The sequence below is a fragment of the Durio zibethinus genome, chromosome 14 (genome assembly GCF_047325235.1).
Source record: "Durio zibethinus cultivar Kanyao isolate XHJ-2024 chromosome 14, ASM4732523v1, whole genome shotgun sequence".
In the NCBI taxonomy this organism is placed as follows: domain Eukaryota; kingdom Viridiplantae; phylum Streptophyta; class Magnoliopsida; order Malvales; family Malvaceae; genus Durio; species Durio zibethinus.
The window spans coordinates 20,581,245-20,600,725 of NC_143175.1; the positions used below are offsets into that span (position 1 = coordinate 20,581,245).

At 31.9% G+C, this 19,481-nt stretch overlaps 3 protein-coding genes across 6 annotated transcripts; all 3 read left to right on the top strand.

Moving 5' to 3' along the window:
- The first annotated feature begins 955 nt into the window (after positions 1 to 955).
- LOC111295710 (3-phosphoinositide-dependent protein kinase 2) lies at positions 956 to 8,312 on the top strand. 2 transcript variants are annotated; one of them, XR_016327671.1, is made up of 12 exons: positions 956 to 1,666; positions 3,009 to 3,189; positions 3,356 to 3,408; positions 3,852 to 3,953; positions 4,032 to 4,140; positions 4,247 to 4,325; positions 4,623 to 4,788; positions 6,285 to 6,419; positions 6,533 to 6,699; positions 7,185 to 7,407; positions 7,690 to 7,977; positions 8,056 to 8,312. XR_016327671.1 is itself a non-coding variant. In XM_022889343.2 (11 exons), the coding sequence occupies exons 1-11, from the start codon at positions 1,457 to 1,459 to the stop codon at positions 7,771 to 7,773; spliced, it is 1,509 nt and encodes a 502-aa protein (XP_022745078.2). In that variant the 5' UTR covers positions 956 to 1,456; the 3' UTR covers positions 7,774 to 8,277. The 2 variants fall into 2 exon arrangements, 1 of the variants encoding a protein (XP_022745078.2); XM_022889343.2 differs by having other exon boundaries at positions 7,690 to 8,277.
- LOC111295712 (bark storage protein A-like) lies at positions 7,842 to 13,019 on the top strand. 3 transcript variants are annotated; one of them, XM_022889352.2, is made up of 10 exons: positions 7,842 to 7,977; positions 9,112 to 9,516; positions 9,609 to 9,676; positions 9,913 to 10,068; positions 10,185 to 10,394; positions 10,879 to 11,058; positions 11,218 to 11,441; positions 12,075 to 12,169; positions 12,786 to 12,861; positions 12,941 to 13,019. In XM_022889352.2, exons 2-7 carry the CDS (start codon positions 9,285 to 9,287, stop codon positions 11,383 to 11,385), a joined length of 1,014 nt encoding a protein of 337 aa, XP_022745087.2. In that variant the 5' UTR covers positions 7,842 to 7,977; positions 9,112 to 9,284; the 3' UTR covers positions 11,386 to 11,441; positions 12,075 to 12,169; positions 12,786 to 12,861; positions 12,941 to 13,019. The 3 variants fall into 3 exon arrangements, with proteins under 3 accessions (XP_022745087.2, XP_089599876.1, XP_089599877.1); XM_089743750.1 differs by having other exon boundaries at positions 11,218 to 11,398; positions 12,091 to 12,169; XM_089743751.1 differs by having other exon boundaries at positions 7,936 to 7,977; positions 9,436 to 9,516; positions 9,904 to 10,068; positions 12,091 to 12,169.
- LOC111295713 (large ribosomal subunit protein eL24-like) lies at positions 12,085 to 13,787 on the top strand. Its single transcript, XM_022889353.2, has 5 exons — positions 12,085 to 12,169; positions 12,786 to 12,861; positions 12,991 to 13,092; positions 13,196 to 13,344; positions 13,592 to 13,787. Exons 1-5 carry the CDS (start codon positions 12,159 to 12,161, stop codon positions 13,737 to 13,739), a joined length of 486 nt encoding a protein of 161 aa, XP_022745088.2. The 5' UTR covers positions 12,085 to 12,158; the 3' UTR covers positions 13,740 to 13,787.
- The last annotated feature ends 5,694 nt before the right edge of the window (positions 13,788 to 19,481 follow it).

Here is a 19,481-nt window from a genome sequence, read left to right on the forward strand (position 1 = left end):
ACATTTTAAAAGTAATTTTTAAAAAATAATAGTTTTTTTTTTTCAAAATTTTATCGACTGCTCACTAATGGCAACAGAATTATGAAACTAAATGCTAACGTCAACCTTACCTAACAATATTATTTTTTATATTTAAAATATAATATATTATTTAATCTTGAGATTACAAAATTTTACAAAATAATATATTAAATATAAAAATATTTTTAAAAAGTAATTTAACTATATTAAATCTTGCTTATAGACATTTTTACTGGAATCTTTGTAAGGGTGGAAAAAGATTTAAACTTAGTTCTCTCAATTGAGACTTATACTAATTAAATATGTCACTAATTAAAAAAGGTTTAATCTTTTTAATGTAGTTTTTTTTTTAAAATTAATCTTTGAAGCTTATACTTATATATATATATATATCATATATATATGTATATATGATATTAATCAAAGGCTAATTCACATCCTCAATGAACGAAAAACAAAAAAAATAAAAGAAAATTCTTTGAAAAACATCTAAAATTTTTTTGAATATTGTTTTTAATAAAATTAATAAATTCATCTATAAATAAATAAATACTTTAAAAAATCTTGATATCAACTAATATTTTTAAAAATTTGCATAAAAATTTTTAATTTATAAGCCGGATTAAAATATAATTACAATTTTCATTTAATTTACATTAATTATTAAAATTTTTAAATAAAATCTATTTAAACATGCGATTACTTATTTAACTTTGCACACGAAAATGGGAAAGAAAAGAAAAATAGTGGAAAGAGAAGGAAGAGACACGCCGAATTTGGCTTGCTCTGGCTTCCCTGCTAGACACGTGTCACGTTCCTGTTTGTCGTTTGACTCCGAAGATCCGCTGCAACTGAACAGCTATCCCATAACTCAATCGTTCAGAAGCTTTTGCTTTATATATATTTTTAAAATTTAAAAAATTTCATATTTATATGCACAAGAGAGAAAAATAAACAAATAAAGAAAAAATGAAAAATAGATAGAAGGAGAGTGACGTGAATCATTGAATGCCATGTGCAAAAAAAAAAACCCTCTCAATCCCCAAGCCTCTCCAAAAATTCCCCACCCAATTCTTTACTTTTCTAGGGTTTTGAATTTCCCTAAAAGCTGATCACCCCTTTTCATTTCCCCCAATTTCATCTTTCCCTTTTTTTTTTTTGTATATTTTTTAAATTTATACTTGCACAAAATTAAATGTTTTTATAAAATATAGTAATATACACACAGGAAAAGAATCATTTCCCTTTTTCCTGCTTTTTCAGAAGAATATATAAAGAAGATCCAATCCAACCCAATAAAAAAAGAATTCTTTTTTTTTCCTCTTTGACTGGAGCCAAAAATAGAAAAAGAAAGCTGTTCTTCTCCCAGGATTGTATTATTATTATTATTATCATTAGGAAGGAAAAGGGAAAGTAGGGAATTTTTGAGAGAGAAATGTTGGCAATGGAGAAGGATTTTGATTCAAAGCTTAGGATTCAGGAAACCGATGATAATAAAAATAATAATTCTAATAATTCTTCTAATGATGGTGCTTCCAACAATATTCAGAGATCTAAGAGCTTTGCGTTTAGAGCTCCTCAGGAAAGTTTCAGTATCCAGGATTTTGAATTGGGCAAGATCTATGGTGTGGGTTCTTACTCAAAGGTTAGTTTTTTTTTTTTTTTTAAATATATTTTGGATTTTTGGCATCTGCGTTTGCTTTGTTTTTTATGTTTGATTATTTTATATATTCATGTTTTAGCTTTATGAATTTGATGAGCAATGATGATTTTTGATGAATTGTGTATTTTTGGGATAAATTTTATCTATCCTTGTGAATTATGTGGGTTTTCAATGGTTATATAATATATTTGAATGAAAGGGAATAAATTTGCGTAGTTTCTAGAAATTTGATGGGGAGAAAAGATCATAAAATTTTGTTGAATAACAATGTCTGATTCTGTTTCTGTTTCCTAGAATATGAATACTATTTCTCTTTGAAGATGCGTGATATTTGGGCTATGCTTGGTAAGAGGATAGATGGAAAATTTTATAGGGTCTAATGGGAGAATCATAACTACCCTTGGATTGTCGACTTATTTTCTCTCTGTCCTCCTTTTATCGTCATACCTAGCAAAGTGTTAATGATTCAACTTGCACATAAGTGCAGTGGGGGATTTGAACCTACGTCTTCCAGGCTGCTTTTCCTTTTACTACTAGATCAAGTCTTAATAGGTTGCTCTCTTTTTGTTTTATTTTCTTTAATAGATACTGACATTAACATACTGATATAAAATATCTATTTGGTTAATTTCTGTGATGTTTATCTCTTTTGCCCTTTTTGCTATTTTGTTTTTCCACCATCCCAGAATCTAAATCACATATTACCAAACACTTTTGATCTTCACTTTTTTAGAAACTTCTGTTTTGAGTTTTGAAAATGTGAGGCTAGTCTAAACTACTCCTTTCTGTTATTTGAGCACTTCATTCGTGTCCTAGACATTGAAGGTATGAATGAAGTAGTTTCTGATATGTACAGTGATGGTTTAGCTTAAATTAAGGTAGATACTGGATAAGAGCAGAAAAGGCACTGAGACAGAAACTACCAGTATGGTTGAGTGAGAAGGATGATTCAAACTGGACAAATTTATTTATTATGTTTCATGCTAATTACATGAAATTATGTTTCTAAGCAAACAAAATTTGTACTGTGGTGATGGCTGCTTGATGCATTAGTTAGTTAGGAGTATATCTGTACGTTGGTAATGCAGATAAATAGACATCCTTACTTTTAGTTAACAATTTTAGATGATTGATTAATACAAAGACATGGAAGCTTATTTATTATTATCATTATTTTTTGGTTGTGTAATCCTTTTGAATTTTATTGGCAAATATTTATTGAATTATTTACTTAGTAGACATTCACTTCAACTTCACTAGTTCTCATGTGAGCTTCTTTTTCACATTGGTTTTGTTCTGAATATCATATTAATGTTGTCATCAGGTTGTGAGGGCAAAGAAGAAGGATACAGGAATGGTGTATGCTTTGAAGGTCATGGACAAAAAGTTCATCACCAAGGAAAATAAAACAGCTTATGTAAAGTTGGAACGTATTGTGCTCGATCAACTGGACCATCCTGGTGTTGTGCGGCTCTATTTTACATTTCAAGATAGTTTTTCACTGTGTAGGTATTCTTGGTTGTATCTTTCATTATGTGCATACTTGTTTAGTTGTTTAGTTACTATTTACAAAAACTTTTCTCCCTTGACCCTCTTCCGTTAGTTATGTCTTGCTAATGTATTCAATTTGCTTTGTTGTTTGACATCGTTTGCTTTGATTATATTGTGAAGATATGGCACTTGAATCCTGTGAAGGTGGAGAACTTTTTGACCAAATAACACGAGTAAGTTACTCTTAGCATGTGATCCTATATGGTTATGGAAAATTCTCACACTAAAAAGGGTGTGCCTTGTGGCAAGTTTTTTCTGGTAGCATATGATTGAGTTGTTTGGTATTGAATTTGTTGCTCCAGGAATTATTATTGAATCTGGTGAATGTTATTTTCCATTGTATATGTGTTTCCTATTTTCCCGTCAAATTAATAATAAATCTGGGATAGTCATGTATATTTCTTTATGTATGATCATAAGTTTCTATTCAAAAACCACTTTTGAAGCTTTTTAAAATTCATTGCATAATGTTGTCAACCCGTTCTATCCCTAGTTACAGTATTGAATGCCAGAATATTCCTGTGCTCAAACTTTATTGTTGTGATTTAGCACTTAGTCCTAACTCTGCTAGTTTATTTGTGGTTCAGTATCAACCATCTGGTTAAATTTTGTGCAGAAAGGTCGTTTATCAGAGGATGAAGCTCGCTTCTATGCTGCCGAAGTTGTAGATGCTCTTGAATATATACACAACATGGGATTGATACATAGAGATATTAAGGTATTTTCCAGGCATGCAGGTTCTGTTACATTAACATTTGAATGGTACTAACTTGCTACATTTGTTGCTACATGGCAGCCAGAGAACTTGCTTCTTACAACAGATGGGCATATTAAGATTGCTGACTTTGGTAGTGTAAAGCCCATGCAGGATAGCCGAATTACAGTCCTTCCTAATGCATCCTCAGGTAAAATCATGATTTTATCATGTTAATCCCCACCTCAAACCCCCCCCCCCCAAAAAAAAAAAAAAAAAAAGTTTAAGGCTAAGGTTGTCTCTGTTGCTCTATCCAGATGATAAGGCATGCACATTTGTGGGGACAGCTGCATATGTTCCTCCTGAAGTCCTAAACTCTTCTCCAGCAACTTTTGGGTAAGAGACCTTCACTCTCTTCATGAGTTTGTCTCACAATCTAGATTAAAATTGTCAAACTTGAAATGGAATCTTAAGCTTGCTACAACTAATTGTAGAGTTTTTTTTTTATTTTTTATTTTGTTAATTTTTTCTTCCTCTTTAACCCCTCTTCCTTCTCTTCTTTTTTTTTCCCTACTATGGGTTTCCCAGATATTCAAGTGTAAAAACTTGTGATTTAGCTTAGTTGTTTTCCTTGATCTTGTTCGTCTATTGTTTATTGGATAACTAGTTTGTTCTTTGAACATATTCAAACAGAAATGACCTCTGGGCACTTGGCTGCACCTTGTACCAAATGCTTTCAGGGACTTCTCCTTTTAAAGATGCGAGTGAATGGCTTATATTTCAAAGAATTATAGCCAGAGATATAAGATTTCCAAATTATTTTTCTGAAGAAGCCAGAGACCTTATTGATTGCTTATTGGTAAGCTACAATTTTCTGCATGTTGGAGTTGTTATATGCTATACATTGATAAACTTGTATGCTTAAGACTTTTTGAAGTTGTTCTTGTTATCTATTTCTGTTATTAGATGCATGTTGTATTTGTTTCTGTACATTTATGATGGAAAATGACAGAATAAAAGCAGCTCAGTAACTAATATACATTTGGTCAATCTGATTTGTCAGTTTTGAGACAAGTTTTCAAAGGAAACCACACAGTAAGTGGGAGAAAAAAAGAAGAAGAAGGAAACCACATAGTATGAGATACTGGTTAGAGAGGAAAATATCTCCTGGCATCAATTTGCTGCTGGTTTCTGTGTATCTTTAGTTTATCCCAAGCATATCTTTCTCTGCAATCTCAGAACAAATATAATTTGCTAGCTGACCTTGCTAGGGGTTTACGAAATTATTTACAGTGATTAAATAATCTCCTCATTTGACTGCTCTGCTAGGCGGATCTTCCAATCAAAAAATTGAAACACTTGATGCATGTGTTTGTGCCTATTATTTGCAGGCATGCAGCTAATTGATTTCTATGAAGCTAATCTCATGGTGCCTCCCACCTCTCTGCAACTAATTTGGGCTTTTCTTAGTTCTTGTTTAGACTTTTGGATGTATTATCTCTTAGGCTTTGTTCCTTTTCTCCCCTATGTTGTATCTTATATATTTCCCGCATGCTAAGGTTTTCCTCTCATTTTTTGAGTAATATCTTACTTATCAGGAAATATGCAAAAAGAATATAATCTTTTGCATGGTTAAAAATGATGTGATCTTTTTCTTTTTCTTCCTTTTAAATGTTGCAAAAGATTATGGAGTATTCTTTTTCACTTTCCTAGTAAGTAAGAAATGAATATGATTTTGTTTATAAAACTTTTACATAAACTTTTGTAATTGTTTTATTTATTTTAAGGGATATTATAATAGAGACTTTGGTTGTTGTTCTTTTGTAGTATTTTCTATGGACAGCTCATCTGAAAGTTTCCTGCTAGATTTGCGTCTACATTTTAAGGTTCTTTATTTATTCGTTTTTTGAAGAGTAGTATAAAAAATAAGCCTATAGGAATGCTCATGGTAAGGTCGCAGTGGAAATGGTGAATCCTAATTGAGAAATTATTCATGAACCGTTTAATTTCTCTCCATTTTCCTAATGCCAGTTTGAATATTGAACCTTCCCTTCTCCTTTCCATTTGCCCTTATCCTTTTAGTTACCTCCTCTTTTGCTCCTTCTCCCCTATCTCTATTCCCATCCCCTCCCTTCTTTAAATGAGCAATCATGATAGAAATTTAGAGGCTGTAATCTTGTAGTGAAACCACAAATTATTTTTCTTGTAATTTCTCTTTTGGACAGGGTCAGAGTCATGTACATCCATCTTTATTTCTTTTGCGCCTTTTCGGTTCAGGTTATCTTATATCATGCATGATCTTAACTTATGAGTAACAAGTTGTAGCCTTAGAATTGTAATTCAACTATGGTGCAGGATTTAGATCCCAGTAGACGACCAGGTGCTGGACCTGATGGTTATGCTGCACTCAAGATGCATCCTTTCTTTAGGGGAGTTGACTGGAGTAATTTAAGAGCAGAAACCCCTCCGAAGCTTGCTTTAGAGACTGGGGTATGATGGCAGCATGCTTTCAATCATTGTTTATGATGGAAACCAACTTCCCTTGGTATCCTGTCTTTTGAGAGTTTTAAAATAATAATAATATTATTATCTATTAATTTCAGGCTCAATCAAGTGACGGTGATGATCATAATGATTCTTCATGGAATCCTAGGCACACTGGAGATGGTTCAGCCGGTCAGAATGATGGAAATGTCGGTGCCTCATCATCAGCTGAATCATCTGGCCATATAACTAGACTTGCTTCAATTGATTCCTTTGACTCAAAATGGTATTTGTCAATATTTCTTGTTATTTTCTAACCATTTGAAAGGACATGACTTTTGCTTGCAAGCTTGTCCATTGTGGACTTGTAGAACCTATTAATGTTTAGGTACATCATTGATTTGTCCATTTTTGCTACTTGGGGAAACAATTATAGATTGAGCATTATTTTCTCAAAACCTATTCCACTGTGAATCATTTGATAGGAGATTGTTGTGTTACATACTAATTTTGCAGTTTGTAATCTGAGTCTTAATACTCCGTTTGGTAGGAAGGAAAGAAAAAGGAAGGAAAAAGTTCTAATCTAATGGTTGAGCTTCATGACATGTGCTATTTTGTAGCTCAACCATTAAATTAATTTTTTCTGTCCTTACCCTTTTCTTTCCTTCCAACCAAATGGAGCCTTAATGCTTGTCGTTTCTTTTTCCTTTGCTGGATTGGGGCTGGCTTAACTACACTTCTTATCTAATATGTATTGCATCATGTAATCAGGCAACAATTTTTGGATCCTGGAGAATCTGTTCTTATGATCTCAATGGTAAAGAAAATACAGAAGTTATCGAGCAAGAAGGTGCAGCTTATCCTCACCAACAAGCCAAAATTGATTTATGTTGATCCTTCAAAATTGGTCGTGAAAGGGAACATTATTTGGTCTGACAATTCTAACGACCTCAGTGTCCAGGTCACAAGCCCATCACACTTCAAGATTTGCACGGTAAGTCTGTGAGCATATCCTATTAGGATATAAATGAATTCCTCAAATTTATTAGTGGAATGATACTGGAAATCTGGAATTACATGCTCTCTGGTGCTTTGTATTCGTTTTGTTTCTTATATAGCTGACTTGTTTAATGTTCAATGGTTGGTAACAACCATTTTTTATTAAATAATTCTAGAGCATGCTGGTAGCTAAGGAAAGAGAACTTAAATTTTGCATTCTTTCTACTTGTTTTTCATTGGCTGTTTCACTTTCTGATCTATATTTGTGCTTCTTCAGCCCAAGAAGGTATTGTCATTCGATGATGCAAAGCAAAGAGCATGGCAGTGGAAAAAGGTGATTGAGGGCCTTCAAAACCGGTGAAGTGATTTTATTCATTGTCATGAAGCACCACATTCTTCGGACATTCTGATATTATAGAGGAAGTTTGGAACTATTAAACAATTGACACCGCAAAGCAATTATTTATTTCATGAAAGCAGCTCAAGAGTTTTCAGATTCAGCTGTCTCCTGGTGCAGGCTGCTGCTGGTTCATATTCAGCTTTCATCCCCTCTTTTGTAGAATCGGTATGTAATGAGGCTGTTCTTACCTGTTTCAAGCCTTATATGTAATGAATGTATAAATCTGAAATACAGTTTTAACAGGCAAAAAAACGAAAGGTGAAGGGGTTTTTGCTGTGAATTGCATGTTATTAATGTATTGAGAGTAGATGTTACCAGCCATTGATGAAAATTTCTTGTCATGAAATTCTTTTCGGCAATGAAAGATGATTGCCGTTCAGAAAAATTAAAACTCCAAAATGCTGGTGAAATATTTCCATGTAAATCTTGTAGCATTTGAGTTGGATTCCTTTTTCATTCTTCCTGTTTTTTGGCTAATATTACAAAACTTGAATCGTTCAGCACTGTATTTGCACTCAAGAATTTGATTGTTTATTCCCCCATCCCATCGATGTATCTGAAATGTGTACCTCATGTTAGCATATATTTTTTCTTTCGAATCATATTATAAAATTACATTATTAAAAAAATCAATCATTTATTTTTTATTACATGTATGAACTTATTAAAATAAATATTTATTATTTAATTATAATATATAATTACGTACCATAATTTGGAGAAAAAAAAAAAAAAAACACACTGGTCTGTTCCAGACAATCTGTGGCAAGTAGGCTGTCTTAACTCTTATTCTTATCTTATCCTCGGGAGTTAATGTCACTTCCTTTCTTACAACGGCAATAAGTCACTATCCATAAAAAAAAAAAAACATATTATAACGCGGAATAATCGTCTCATAAAATTTTTTCTCTTTCTTTCACGGCAATGGCAAGCGCTGTCTTAGCTCTTATTCTTCTTACATTTACATGACCCAAACATCTTTAATTTATCAATTTTATTTAATATTTAAGTTGAGATTTTATGTTCATTCTCAATTAATTTTAGATCTGATATTCCATACTTGTTAGTCTCTTGAAGATGGTAGGATAAAATCATACGCCTCATTTTAATTGGTTTTAAATTAGATAGTTTAATATGATTGAATCCAATTTTGAAAATTTTGACATGATTAAATTAGTATAATTTAATCATGATTAATTTTGCCTTAGAAGATCTCCTGTTTTATTGGTTGTATCTTGTTTGTTTTAATATTGAAATTGCCAAATTATTGAGTCATTTCTTTGACTGACAAAAAATTAGATGCTCAAATACTGGAAAATCTAATTGGAGGCCCAAGTCTTCTATTCAAAAAGATTAAATTTTCAAATTGAAGATGCAGTCAACACTCAACATTATGTTATAATCCACTGATGGCACTGTTTGACTGACTGAACTTGTATCCGGGACCTTCTTTGAGCTTAGACTAACAAACAATGGCTGCAAAACATGTTAAACCAAGTTTGCTGCTTGTTTTGATCTTGTCAGTACATGTCTGTGTTTCAGCTGTATTGAATAATAGGAAAAATTCTTTGAAAATAATCAAAGAACTGAACCGTAGAGGGCCATATATTGGTCTCATCACAGTGATTTCTACCGAGGAGAAAGCATTTTTTGCCACAGTGTCCTTCAAGCCTGATCCCAAGCACCCTTTTTTTGATCTATGTGGTTAGCAATTCTTCATCGGATTTGATTTGATGGGTTTTCAAAAGTTTTTTGTTCTTGTTTTGTAAGTTACAAAAGACTTCTGGATGTTGCAGGAAGAAGGTTTCGCATAGGAAAACTTCATGGAAAGAAAGTCATCTATGTCAGATGTGGTGTTGGAACGGTAGGCTACAACCTTTTTAGTTTCTGTTGATACATCTGAATTCACTTGTCGATCTTCTTATCCCATAGGAAGAGTTAGAAATCATTGACTGCACCTCAATTAACACTATATATGAACCCGGAGCTTAACTTAGTAGGTTTACGTAACCACCTTAAGGGGTGGCATCCAGGTCTGGGGTTTAAATCCCTGCACCTGCAACCCTTTTCCAACTCATTGTTTACTGTTAGCTTGATCAGGTTAATGCAGCTGCTGCAACACAACAAATGCTGGACCTATTTGACGTGAAGGGAATCATCCATTTCGGGATTGCTGGCAATGCAAATAACTCTATGTCCATTGGAGATGTTAGCATTCCCAGCCAAGTTGCACATACTGGCATTTGGGATTGGGTGGTATGTATGAGTGACTATAAATATAATTAACTTCAATCCTTTTCTGTATGTTAGAAGTTGCTAGTGTTGTTTTTAAGGCAAATTTCAGCTATAATCTATAACTTTGCTATTAACAGAACCCGCATGGGACAGTGGACGAGGATGATGTTGCTCAACTGGACATTGGAAGCTTCAATGTTCCAAAAGCAAATGGAACTAATCTCTTAGGGCACATCGGATATCGTAAAGAGCAATATTTTTCAGAGTCAGGAACCCCTAATACTGCTCAGTCTGTTGTTTGGACAAAAATAACTCCACACTGGCTTCAGCTTGCTTCCAACTTTGGGGTTAGATACCTTCTTTTTTCTTCTTATTAGTTTATCAACGCCTTTTTCTAGCTATAATTTTAGGCTATATGTAAGCAACTCTTGTTGCAAATTAAAGGCCCCTACTGAAATCAACTTGACCAAAGAAAAAAAAGAAAGAAAGAAAAACTTTTTCCTGTCATTTCTTATAACCAAAGTAGCCTTATTGAAGTGGTAGGCTTGGGACCAAAAAGGAAAAAGACATGTTTAAGTCATGTTGCCCTCTTGATGGAATGAAGGAAGGAATTTGACTCCCCATCCATACATAAGAACTTTGAGCAAATAATGAAAACTTTCACGAAATCAACATACAACATATTAAAGGGATGAGTGATAAAATTGATTACAAGTTATGCAAAGCAAACGTCTGATTTAGAAATCTAACTTCTGTTAACAGGTTTGCAACTTTTACTCACTAAAGTTATGTTATGTGTATGTCTTTTTTGTATCCTTAACCTTGCACCAGGATTTGAAACTAGAGCAGTGTGTAAATTCAAGCTTGTGCTTACCACAAAAGCCCAAGTTAGTTGTTGGTCTAAGGGCCTCGACAGCAAACATTTTTCTGGACAATGCAGCATACAGGGACTTTCTTTTTCAAAAATTTCATATTTCGTCAGTGGACATGGAGAGTGCAGCTGTAGTAATGGTAAAGTTTCTTCTTTCCTACTGATAACTGTTGTAACAGTTCTTGGCTTCTTGCAAGCAAAATTTGATCAAGTAAGGGTAAAGATTAGACTGGATGTCTTGGTTAATGCCTTTGGGGAAACATAGATTTGTCTGTCTAACAATGGTGTTTTTTTTTCAGACAAGCTTGTCAAATGGCTTCCCTGTGATTGTGATTCGAGGGCTATCCGATTTAGCTGGAGGACAACAAGGAAAGAATGCAATTGGAATATTTGGGTATCTTGCAGCAGTAAATACAGCCAAAGCTGTTTTGGAATTCATTGGCAAGCTACCAGGATATGCTCACTGATACTTGTTGGACTGTTAGTTCCTCTCTAATCAGCCTCAAGGCTGCAAAAAATAAAAGTATATTATGTAAAATCTACAATTTTTTGACCGCTAATCATTTGCAATATAGACAAGTGATAATCATAAAAAAAAAGGCTGCAATCAGTAGAAAACATTGTCATTTAAGACTAAACTTTTTTATTTGAGTCGATTAAATGAACCCTCTGACTATTATTTTTTGTCAAACGAAATAAAAAAAATGAAAGAATATTTTCAAAATTCAATTTAATAAGAGAATTCATGCACATGACAAATTTTATTAAAATGGACAGATTTGATATAAGTTAATAAAATGATTGTAAAACATTGTTTATAGTTTAACTTTTATTAAAAAAAAAAGAATTTTTTGTCATTTAATAAACTAATTCATTTAAAATTTTAATAACTAAAAAAAATAAAAAATTATAAGTTTCAACATCCTTTAATTAAAAAAAAAACTAAAAAAGACGGGTAAAAACTAAAATGTAAAAGTAAAAATTTTTTTTGCTGCCCTATCTTACCATAAGACGTGACATCTAAAAAATATAACGGGTTTGTGATAATTTTTATAAAATAACTTGGGGTACTACAGAGAAAAAATAAGTGAGGCTATTCTTATAATTATGACATACAACAAGGACTTTATTGCAAATTTTCTAATTACTTCTTTAGTCCTTTCTCTATTTAGGGTGTCAAATAGGGGTTATGCGAGGAAAATAAGCGGCCAAGGCAACCACAACGTCAACAACAGCCACCATGGTTCTCAAGTAAGTTCCTTTCCATTTTATTTTCTTACCCATTTGTTTGTTTTTCCCAGAAAATGATGGAAAACGAAATGGGAAACTGACGTAGAAGTTTCACTTTGTTTTCTTTTTCCCCTTTTGGGATTTCTTTCATTTTCTAAGCTGCCCGATGTTGGGGCTTTTGGTTACTGAGTTTGTAACAATTTGAGTATATAGCATTTTGGTTGTTGATATGATGTTATTGATACAATTTATTTTTCTCTTTCTCTTTGTTTATATGTTTTCTTAGTCAATTTCTTTTTGTTTTTATTAAGATTGGAAATAATGGGAATAAGTAGTGTAATCTGTTCTGGGTATCGGTAAATATGGGATTTAAGCTCGAGAACTGCTGTTAGCGTGGCTGAACTTGGACTTATTATGGAACTTGCCAAATATGCTTTATTGAGTGTCTGCTATAGCGTTTTAAGTGTTATGAACTTGAAAAATTTCTCATTCCATTACGTTTGGTGGTTGTAAAAATGAAATCATGTGTTATTGCCCTTGACAATTGAGCTGCTTTTATTATGCCATTGGTTGAATTCAGTATGTAAGCAATTGCACAGCTGCATTCTGATTGTGAAATTCGGTTTTGGTGTTTTAGGACTGAACTCTGCCGCTTTAGTGGTGCAAAGATATGCCCTGGTAAGGGTATCAGATTTGTTAGATCTGATTCTCAGGTAACTCAACTTGGGCGGTAATTTTAGGACAGAGAGGTTTCCCTTCTTGTTATCTTCTGATTGGGTTTTACTTTGAAAGGGAGGTGGTTATTTGGGCTGTTGTTTGAGGCTGATAAAACAATTCTCTAGGTCTTCCTGTTTGCAAACTCGAAATGCAAGAGGTACTTCCACAACAGACTGAAGCCTTCGAAGCTTACTTGGACAGCTATGTACAGAAAGCAACATAAGAAGGTGGAAGCTCCTTATTCTGTATTTTGTTGTTTGGAGTTCCGCTATCACTTTGACATGTGTTCAAGTTATCTCATTTTCATTCTTTATGTGAAATAAATTTCAGGATATAGCCGCAGAAGCTGTGAAAAAAAGGCGTCGTACTACTAAGAAACCTTATTCTAGGTCCATTGTTGGAGCTACATTGGAGATAATCCAGAAAAAGAGAACTGAGAAACCTGAAGTGCGAGATGCTGCCAGGGAAGCTGCTCTTCGGTTTGCTTTCTTTTATTTTATCTAAAATCATGCTTACCTAGCTACGATAGATGCAGTAATAAATAGTGCTAATTCCATTTGTTTAGCTTGCTCTTTTTTACCTTCATGAGTTTGTATGAACCCATATTATTATGTAAAAGTCCAGGCCTCCAATGGTCAAACCTTATATTATTTGAGAAACCAATATGGTTTGAAATCCATAGTCTGGACTCTGGAGTTAATATATAATAATTTATTGATTCTGCAGTGAAATCAAGGAGAGGATCAAGAAGACTAAGGATGAGAAGAAGGCGAAGAAAGCAGAACTATTAAACAGAAATAGTTTAATACCTGATCTCCACCATTTAGAATATAGATTATTGAATCGTGAATGTGCTGATAAAATTTCAACTTAAATCAAACCATAGATTGATGTCTATAGAACTAACAACTCTCTTTTCTCCTTTTTCTCTCTATCTTTTTTGGTTCCTTTTTCTTTTTCGGTTTTCATCACCACTCTTTCATGCCAAAAACACAGCCCCACAGTTTTATTATGCAGGACTCTATTTCGGTTAAAAACAAATGGTTTTGGTTTTTAATTGGTCAAAACCAAAAGCATAGGGTTAGACCTCGTATAACAATCTTCTCCTCTAACCACATTAAGAGGAGATTTATCATCATAGCAGTTTCATTTAGAACTTATCTTGGTCAAATAATTCATTCCGATTAAGTTATTGCAGAGTTCAAGCTTTTCTCTGGAAAGTGTTTAGTTAACATATCTGTTACATTCTTATCAGTATGAAATTTCTTTAACTACATTTATTGCTCCTCAATTACCAAATATAGCTAGTGATATTTAATATCAATATGCTTTATTTTAGCATAGTACATGGTATTTTTATCCAAATTTAAAGCATTATAACTATCATAAAATATTATATATTCTTTTTTATTCAATTCCAATTCAAGAAAAAAACGTATTATCCAAAGCATTTTTTTACTTGCTTCTATTGCTACAATATATTCAATTTTTATAATTGACAAGACAACATATTTTTGTAACTTAAACTGTCATGACAACTCATTCTGCAAAAGTGAATAAATATAATAAAGTAGATTTTTTACTATGGAAGTCACTTGTCATGTTTGCATTAATAAACCTTTCAAGAACTAGTTGTGTAGTTTCATAACTCAAACACATTTTTGAGTTGTCTCTTAAATATCTAAAAATTTATTTTACTGTTTTTCAGTAAATCTTTTTCAGATTAAAAAGAAATCTGTTTACTACACCAATTACATGAGCAATGTCAGGTCATGCGTAAACCATAAGATATATCAATGAATTGATTGTAAAAGAATAACGAATACTAGACATAGTTAGTTTTTCTTCTTTAGTCACCGGATAAAATTTCTTACTCAAATGAAAATGGTTCACAAATGAAGTGCTAAATGATTTAGCATACTGTATGTCGAATCTATTAAGCACTTGTTCAACATATATTTTCTGTGACAACCATAACTCTCTTATCTTAGATAATATCTTTAATGAGAATTTATTTTGTTAGACCTAAATTCTTTATGTCAACGTACTTAGATAATTATTCTATCAACTTATAAACTGTACCAATGTCTTTTTCTTCAATCAACATATCATCAACATATAATAAAAAAATAATTAAGTTATTATCAAAAATTTTTTTGACATACACATAAAGATCCGTTGTTATTTTTTTATAGCTGTGACTCACCATAAAAGAATCACACTTTTTATACTACTATCGAAGAACTTATTTTAAGCTATATAAATTTTTCTTCAGTTTGCAAACTAAGTATTCTTTCCCTTTCACTTCAAAACTCTTTGGTTGATTCATATAAATCACCTTTTGCAAGTCACTATGCAAGAATGCAATCTTGACATCAAGTTGTTCAAGCTCAAGATTTAAACTAGTTACTAATATCAGTATCACTTGAATAAAACTCATCTTCGTAACTGGAGATAATATCTCATCAAAATTGATGCTATGTTTCTGAGAAAAATCTTTCACTACCAAAAACATTTTGTACTAGTTTGTTACTATCTTTTTTCAGCTTGAACACCTATTTATTCTTTAATGACCTTTTATCTTTCAAAAGTTTAATAAGATCATATGTATAATTTTTTTGCAATGATTTTTTTATTAGTTTTAACTAGTACTCTATGTCGGGAGTAGTCTACACATCTTAATAGCTATCTAGTTCATTCTTATTGGTAACTAAAATAAAATTTAAACTTGGATACTTAGTAAATGGCCAGTGCTTTTTGGTATATCTCTTAGGTTAAGACTTTGACTACTGATGTCGAAGGTAACTCTCCCTACTTAACACTTTTTGGTAGAGATGATTACTTTTCTTGCTTAAAACTGGTTACATTTGGTTCATCACTAATTGTGGTAGGCTCATTCGTATCTTCAAGTTTTGTCTCTTGCTCATTTTAATCATTTGTGATTCTTTTTTATAGAACTTTTGTTAGTGTTGAAACATCACATTCAACAGTAACTCGTGTAATTTTCTTATTTTTTTCAAGGTCTGCTATAATTTTTTTTTCATAAAAGATCATATCTTTGCTTTTGGCTATTTTTCTCTTCATTGGATCCCATAACTTGTAGCCAAAATTCTCATCACCATATTCAACAAACACACACTATATGGTTTTACTATCAAACTTTGACCTCTATTTTTTCAGTACATACATGAATACTTTGTATAAAAAAATCTTCAAGTGAGAGTGTGGAACATCTTTTTCTGTCCACACTCTTTCTAAAATATCAAAGCCTAAAGAAATTGATAATGATTTGTTAAGCAAATAACATGTTATGTTAATTGCTTCATCCCTTAATGACTTTAATAATTTTATCATCCTTAGCATATATCTGACTTTTTTCATAATGGTACGATTTATCCTTTTATCTACACCATTTATGTTGCAGCGTTTCAGGTTTTGTCATCTCATACCTAATTTCATACTTTAAATAATATTCTTCAAAATTTTTGGATGTGTTTTTTTTACCATTATCAGTCCAAATACATTTCAAAGGAACCCTGTCATCCTTTACGCTATGACATGAAATTTTTAAAAATACTACAATACTTAACTTTTATTTTTCAACATACACTCTCAAGTTTTACGTAAAGTATCATTAATAAAAGTAATAAAATACCTACTACCACACAATAACTTAATTTAAATGGGATCACATACATCAGAATGAATCAATTCTAATTTATTTTTTTTCTCATGCTTATGAAAAGAAACTCTACAATGCTTGCTATGCAAACAATGATCATATGAATCAAGAGACATATCTTTGATCAAGAAAATGAGAGACTGTTTTACCAAAACCTATAACCCCTTCTCACTCATGTGTGCCAACATTTTGTGACACATATTTGCTAAAACATCATTCTCAACAGCATTTATCTAATTGCCGTTCAATTGTATCCATGTCTTGTATATTGTGTAGCATAGTTTTTTTTTTACAATTATCATAGATCTTTAGAGAAACTTTCATTATCCATTATTTTGTCGACTCTCATATATTTCCTTATCAAAGACATTGATCATAAATAAATTCATTATTATATTCGAAATATGTTTGACATCTCTCAAAATTAACATGTAACCTATATTAGTTTGTATAACAATATCAATGATCTTAACAATCTGCGACACACTTTTATTTTTCATCTTAGGAACAAAATGATATGCCACTTTTATGTCAACTATCTACTAAATGCTGGGATTATTAATATGATTACAATCACCATGTGTACAAATCAAAATAACTGAATTACTTTTTGAATTTACTACTGTAATATTGCCATCATTTGAATTCCTACCTTTTTCATCTTTTCATTTTTGCTTCAAGATTTTACAATTTCACTTTATATAACTAGGTTTACCACAATGTTAGCATTTCGCTTTATTTTAAGACTTGGATCTATCTTTAGATTTACTATGACTTTTTCTTGTTCTCTGTGACAAGAGCTTGATTCTCAGAGTTTGAATCTTTTTGTCTTATTTTTTCATTAAGAATACTATCATTTACCATCTTCAATGTCATATTATAGTCAAGAGTTGAATTAAGAACAATCATAACTAAAGCATTTTAGTTGTCTAGCAATGAACTTAAAAGAAATAATGTCTTTATTTTATCATCCTTTTTAAGCTCCATAGTAGTCATTTGATTGAATATATCTTAAAAATCACTCAAGTGCTTTGTAATCAATTGTTCATTTTTGTACTGTAAAGTTGCAAGTTTTTTAACAAATATAGCTTTATTAATGCCTGTCTTTTTCTTATAGAATGCTGTTAATTTTTCTCAAATGATGTAGATATCTGTCTTTACGCTATATGATGGAACATGCTGATATAAATCCATTTTTTAATTGTGGCCAGCGTCTTTTTACCTAGCTTCTTTTAGCTTTTATCTTTCATATTTGTTGGTTTAGCTGAATCATCTAATATCGACTCATATAAGTCTTTGCAGTATAAATGATATCTTTCATAGGCTTTCAAATTGAATAATTTGGTGCTGTTAATTTTATCATAGAATCTATATTATCCTTCATAATCTCAAACATAATTTACTTTTATCTTAAGTTGCTTTTGTATCGATATCTAAAAAATAAATAGTGCTTTGATATCACTTATTGGGCTTGAAGTGACAAACACAACAATACAAAAGTAATATATCGTAATAAACCCATAGTAATAGACAATTATCAATAATCAACAATATAGAAAAATAAAGCACACCAATATTTATATGAAAAATACTTTAGTGTAAAAAGAAAAAACTATGGACTATTAGAAAAATCTCCATTATCAAATAATTGATATACAAAATTTTTTTTTAGATAAAACTAGAGTTAATTAACAACTAAAGAGATAATTAAAGAAATCTCATAAAATAAGTAACTTAATAAATACACTATTAATTTTTTTATAAAAAATTTTAAACTCAATAACCACATTCAAAATGTAAAATATTAAATCGTGAATATGATAATAAAATTTTAACTTAATCAAACAAAAAATCGACATCTATTCAATTAATAACTCTCTCTTCCTTTTTTTTCTTTTTATCCTTTTTTTTTTTTTTATACTTTTATATGTAGGGTTCTATTTCTATTTCGATTAAAAACGAAAAACTTTGAAACTTTAATCGGTCAAAACCAAATGCATGGGGTTGGACCCTACGTATAGCAGACTCCAAATGGTCATCGAACTCATTATCATTGCCATGTTTGTGTCCATTGTTGCCTGTATGATAGTAATTCAAGTAACGAAGTTTCTTGAGAAACTGTTTGAGCTCATAAAACCCTTCCACAGTATGACCCTTGCGGCGTCCCACTAGAGTCGTGAAAATTTCGAATGTTCGAGTAGTAGTTGGCTTTGATTGAATAGTGCGTGGTAGCATCTCGAGCAGAACAAACAAAGCAAGCATTAGTTAAGATGTTCAGGAAGCCATTTCAGGCAAAGCTTCAACACTCTCCACCAATTAAATCTTGCTTATTTATTTACCAGTAACTGAAAGTTAGCTTTCAACTACCAAATCTGGCATTTAAGTTACCTCAATGAATAGGGTGGTCTTTTTGTGCTTTAGGATACAAATTCCTGTCACGTAACTCTCACAAGACATACGCATCTCAGCAGGTTATTGCTTATTGCAACTTTTCATATATCCTTACAGATTTTCCAGGTAATTGAAAGAAACAGTCTCTTGACCATATTGATCTTTTCTGTCTGAAGAGACAGCAGGAGGGAAGCAAATCAGATTTCTGTCATCGTGGATCATCGTACGAGGATTGGTTAACACTCACGGGAACTTTAAATGCCTACTGTTCCTAAAAGAAAAAACAAACAAACTTACATACCCGTTATTTGTGCCAAGTTTTTGTCTATCACAAGAATATAGGCCTTGTTTTTGTCCTATTTCCTGCATTATATTTTAGGTCTATACATAGGGTTAGAAACACAGCCATTGGTTGGTGTACAATTAATGAAGGTTTTGCGCATGTAAGCATGAAGTAGAAGAGTAAAAATGCTGAGGGTTGGTAATCTCTTGTTATTTGAAGTTGCCCGTGATTAAACTCTCGTTATTTAAATTAAGAGTTTA